This window comes from Petaurus breviceps, unplaced genomic scaffold (assembly GCF_028583685.1).
Source record: "Petaurus breviceps papuanus isolate PSGF00001 unplaced genomic scaffold, PetGlider_PUasm1.0 188, whole genome shotgun sequence".
In the NCBI taxonomy this organism is placed as follows: Eukaryota; Metazoa; Chordata; class Mammalia; order Diprotodontia; family Petauridae; genus Petaurus; species Petaurus breviceps.
In genome coordinates, this window is record NW_027185804.1 from 30,150,155 (window position 1) to 30,155,875 (window position 5,721).

The 5,721-nt window shown below is 41.7% G+C and overlaps 1 protein-coding gene across 1 annotated transcript in view; it reads right to left on the reverse strand.

Annotated features, from left to right (window-relative positions):
• Positions 1-233: 233 nt before the first annotated feature.
• LRRC4C (leucine rich repeat containing 4C) overlaps positions 234-5,721 on the reverse strand; it is a 213,901-nt gene continuing 208,413 nt past the window's right edge. The window contains exon 2 of the mRNA XM_069091449.1: positions 234-2,893. Coding sequence (XP_068947550.1) covers positions 929-2,851 — 1,923 coding nt within the window. The 5' untranslated portion in view covers positions 2,852-2,893 and the 3' untranslated portion in view covers positions 234-928. The remainder of the gene's footprint in view (positions 2,894-5,721) is intronic.

Genomic DNA, 5,721 nt, shown 5'->3' on the forward strand with positions numbered 1-5,721 from the left:
CTTCATGCTTACCAAAGCCTACTGATGGCCCTAATGGAAAGTAAAAATACCACAGCATCCCCTCTAAAGGGTCCCAGGTTCTAGGAGGAGTCATTAGCACCAACCCCAGATACTGAGGAACATAGGACAGCATGGCTGAAGAATACTCTAATATTTCTTTTCCAGGGGCAGGAGGAGACACTCTAAGCACCTTCCAGTATTTAAGCCACACTTCAAATAAGTTCTGTCCAGGTACAGAAAAAACCAACAATATTTTATTTATAACCTTATTTTAGTTTTTTTTAAACTACAAATTCTGGTTCTAGAGTCATTAAAAGATCATGGGATTTATAGATTCTGACATGTAAATTAATCTCTTGTTTTTTTCTTTTTTTTTTTCTTTTCTTTTCCACAGAATGGTCCTCCTGGTAAATACAGAACAGGTCATTACATGAAAAATATAAGATTTTGCATTTTTTTCCTTTTTCTCTCTTATAAATCTATGTCTAATACTGCATTCCCCCACTGGAGTATTTCATAAGGGCATGAGAAGAAGAAAATAAAAAAAAAACAGAAGAGACAAAATAGACCGAATCTCACCACTAGAATTCACCATAAAAATCCCAAAGTGTAACAGAATTCTTACAAAATTTCCTAGACCAGTTCTTTAGGGAATTGAAATCTCCTATGAAAAATATGGCAAAGAGGGAGGGAGGGCAGCAGGGGAAGGGAGGGTAAATAAATGCAGCAAAACAGGTTCTGAGGAATACACATCATTTTGTCTGCTTTAGATCACAATAGAATTTTTAATAAATAAATTTCTTTTCTTTTTTGTTTTTTTTGTAAAGACACTTTTTTTTTGAAACAGTAGATTTAGCCCAGTCATTTGTGTCATTTTTTTTATAAACCGTCTGTTGTGTTTTTTTTCTCTGTAACTTTTGTAAATGTTTTAGATTTGAGTCTCTTGTACATTGTCTTTCGAGTTCATTCGAATCAACAACGGTTCATGCACTGAACTGTGTATTGAGTTTATTGTGTTAACTGTTGTTGTGTGGTTGAATGGGGATTTGTAAGAGTTATAGTGATTGAGGTGCTCATGTTCTATAGCAGGCATGGGCAAGTGGCTTTCTATGGGTGTGTCCCCTGTAATCTCATCATCCACATTAATAATCTCAACAGTCCGAGTGGGGGCATGGTGGTTTTGCCGATGGTGCTGTTTCCTCATCTTGTAGAAGATGACCAGCATCACTGCTGCCATGAGAGTGATGGCCACAAAGCAACCAATGATAATCTTAGTGGTTTTCATCACCTCGTCGATTCCCGGGATGCCATTGTTTATATCGGTCACAGGGATGGTAAACGTTTTTTCGGTTGACCTTGTGCTCTGGGGCGTGAGAGAGGTGGTCACATTGGTGGTCTCCCAGTCAATGACTGGTGTGGGCCCCACATTGTTCTCTGTGGTTCGGGCCTCGTCCTGAGAAGGTTCCATAGTCTCTACGGTGACGGTGGAAAAATACGAGAATGGGGTAGTGGTTGCCGCAGTCACATTCAGGGTGGCTGAAGCTGTGGTGTTCCCGACAGAGTTACTCACCATGCATGTGTACATGCCTGTATCTTGTATAGTTACATTAGTAAAATTTAACGTGCCATCACTGAGCACAGCAATCCGGACCTTGTATGCCCCGTGTGTCATGACCGTCCCATTAGGAGTAATCCAAGATACAGAGGTCAGTGAGGTGGACGCCCGACATTTGAGCTCTGCCGCCATGCCCTCTGTGACATTGAGGTCCGCAGGAGGCTCCACGATCACAGGGGCATAACAGGTAAAATAATTCTGGTCCAATTCCCCAATGTACCTCCCTTTCAGGTTGGAGGGTGTGTTACAGCGGGCACAGCATGCAGTGTTTGAGGGCGCCATGTCCTTGATCCACCAGCTGAGCCACAGAATGTCACAGTTGCAGTTCCAAGGGTTGTGATGCAGGTGGATCCTCTCAAGGTGATGGAGGGGCGTGAAGAGGTCGTGAGGCAGTAAGGTCAGATTATTGTGTGCCAGGTTGATCTCTACCAGTGACTGAAGGTTATCGAATGCATTCCTTTCAATCACTTGGATCTGCGACTGGATCATCCACAATTTCTGAAGGTGCATCAGACCCTGGAAAGAGCCCGGCCTAATGGCGGACAAGTGATTCCCAGAAAGATCCAGCTCATCCAACTTGATGAGTGGCGTGAGGTTTGGGATCTCCCGCAGATTGCACATGGCAAGGTTCAGATACCTCAAGTTGGAGAGACCTTCAAAGGCCCCTTCTGAGATGTACGAAAGCCTCTTCAACTCTCCCAAGTCCAACCGGCGCAAAGATGGGATTCTATTAAAAGCATAGGAAGGGATGCTTTCAATGGGGTTATTCCTCAGCCAGAGCTCCTTCAGTTTAGACAGGTATACAAAAGCCCCATTCGGGATGGTGGTCAGCCGATTGTCAAAGAGCTCCAGAGTGTTGAGGTTGGCCAAACCATTGAAGGCCCCGATCTCAATGGTGCGGATCTGATTCCTGCTCAGCTGGAGGATCTCCAGATGCCTGAGGTGTTTGAAGCTGTTCACCTTGATAATCTGAATCTGATTCTCGTGGAGATTCAGAAGCCGTGTGTTGGTGGAGATGCCGTCAGGAACCTCTCTGAGATTTTTCCGCACACAGATGACCTTGCTGAACTGGTTACTGCAGGAACATACAGAAGGACAGGTTTGGGCCCTCACCAGACCAGCCACCACGAGAAGTTGGAGAGCCAGAAGCACCACAAGCAGGGGGTCAAATAGGGCCCTGTTAAACCTAGGACCTATCATTATCTGCTGTGGATGTAAGGTCATCTTGTTCAACATTCATAATTTATCTGGGGTTGGTCCTTCTGGAGTTCAAATAATCTGAAAAAAAAATGAAAACAGTGAAAATGTTAGATCTCTCACCAATATTCTTCTTGAGATAATGTCACTGGCAGGGGTTTTTATGTTCAGACTCTCCGTTCCCCAAACTAAGAAAACAAATAACCAGTCATCCTTATGGTGAGCTATACTATGCGGTATTTGCTGTGAAGTGTGCTCTGACCCAATCAGCACATAGTAGGAGCTCAAGAGAAAAGTGCAAAGAAACGGAAGACAGGAGTGATAGACCCGCACATGGGACCTGAGCAGCCACCTGAAAAAATGAACAGATAACAATATTTATCAGAAACGAATGTCTCAATGTCATCTTATGTCTGGATCATTGGATTACAGATTGGGAGCAGCAAAATGGTATTAGGTCATCTAGTCTATACCTCTCCTGTTACAGATATGGAAAATAAGGTCTACACAGAGGGAGTAGACTTTGCCAATGGCACACAGCTAGTATCTTAGAGCAAGATTCTCTGATGTCCAATCAATCCAATTTCAAATAAGACAATACTTATTAAGCTTGGTGGGGGTGGGAGGTAGTTTATTTTACACATAATACCTCACACTCTTGCTCTAGAGATCAAGAAAAAAATCTCTTTTTTTAATTTGGTACCTGTTTAGCTGCTACCATGGGCCAAGCACTGTGCTACCCATGAGTTACACAAAGAAACATTGAAGGAATCTCTGTCTACAAGAAGCATCCTGGGAGAACGCAAAGGAGGGTAACCAGAGCGATGAAAAGCTTCAATCTGAAGGAAGTGGGGATGGAGAAGGCCTAGTTAGGACCAGAGAGCTGTATTCCTGTGTGTGAAAGACTATTCCATCTAAGAGGGATTAGACTTGATCTGTTTTTCTTCAAAAGGAGATTTTTTTTTTCCAAGTAGAAAGCTGAAAAGAGGAAAATGCATGTATGATTCCTAGAAAAGCTCCATTGCAATCAGATCACTTCCAAAGTGGAATGGGACCTCCATAGGTACCAATTAGCCTCTGGAGGCAGTGAATATCCCCTTACTGAAAGTCTGTAGGCTCATTGGATGACTGTTTGCTAGGGATGTTGTAGACCAAGAATTGTACTGTGAGTCCAGTGAATTCCCTAGAAAATTTTGAAATTTTGTGATCTTCAGTGACATTTTGCTTTATCATTGGACAGAATGGACTCAAGGTCTACTTAATAATTTAGCATCTTCTATGTTACCCAACCATTAACCCTCTTATTTTTTTCCTCATAAAAATAGCCTCTCTTGGGGCAGCCAGGTAGCACAGAGAGTAAGAGCACCACCCCCTGAATCGGGATGACCTAGGATTGAATCCAGGCTCTGATATTTAGCACCACACCCAGAAATAACTGGCCGTGTAACCTTGAGCAAGTCACTTTACCCCAATTGCTTAAAAAACAAAGCAAAAACAAACAAAAAAACCAGCCTCTCTTTTTTTAGGGGGGAGTTGACCCCACATTCAAATACAGAAAAGTTAACATCTGATAATGAAGCCTTTAATAACATTTGCTTAACTATGACAACTGAATATAATGGCCCTGATATAAAATGGGTAGCTCCCAAGACAGGCCACAGGGGCTCAGATTTCATTGAAAGGGACCTTAGAGGCTATCTTCATTTTCCTTTAAAAAGTGAGATAACAGAAGGTCAGAAGAAGTTGTGATATGCTCATGGCCACATGGGTAGTGGTCCTTTGATCCAAACCAAGAATCTTTTTTCACTATGGAAAACCGACTCCCATAATAAGAAAAAAAGCTGGGCACAGGATTAAGATAAAGGGGCAATATATTCATTAACCATCAGCTTTAATTCCACTTCTGAGAATTCTCTGCCAGGAAAAGGATTGTTTCTCAAATAGGATTTGGAGTCAGAGGACATGGGGTGAAACACTGCGTCTGATGCAAACTACTTATGTGACCCTGGGTAAGTAATTTTTCCTTTCTGGGACTCAGTCTGCACACCCATAAAATGAGGCAACTGGAGTAAATGACCTCTAGGGCACCTTCAAGCTCTAACATCTAGGCCTCAGCTCCTTTGAACTATGAACTTGTGATATTCAGTAGACAACCCATTTCTCTGCAGGTTGCTTTTATTACTTGTTTTAGGAGCTTTCCAAACCTTGAAGCCTGATCTACTCTTGAGTCATTATTATTTTTTTCCTACAGTGTTCAAAGTACTATAATCTTCTAAGTACTATAAGCTTTAATAGCTCCCTATTACCTGTAGTACAAATGCAAACTCTGCTGCTTGACATTTCAGGCCTTGGCAATCTATCTCTAACCTGTTGTTTTAGAATTAATGAACCTTGCTTGCTTTCATGTGTTTTACATTTCAGCCCAACTAATTTCCATGTCTCATCTCTTAGCCTTTGCATAGAAGACTCTTTTCTAGAAATGTAATACTATCCCTCCTCACCTTTACCTCTTGAAAATTCTACGTCCTTTCTAGGATCAGCTCAAGTGCTACACTCTATAAGGGGTCTTTTCTGCTTTGTCAGTTATCACTGTCTCCAACTCCCTCCCTCCTTTCCGCATTAAAAAATACCTTTTAATTTTTAAAATGAATTTTGTGTTTAGAGACAGATAGTATAGTTCATAGAGAATCAGCTTTAGAATTGGAAGTTGTAGATACAACTTTGGTGGTTTCCATGTGACTGTGGGCAAATAATTTAACCTCTTACTTCCCCAAGATATTTTTCCAAACTATAAGTCACAAAGCATGAGCAGATCTGTAATGGTGGAAGGAATTTCTTCAATATTAATTCCTGATACCAAAAAATCTTAAGGAATTTCTACTGTGTATCTATCTATCTATCTATCTATC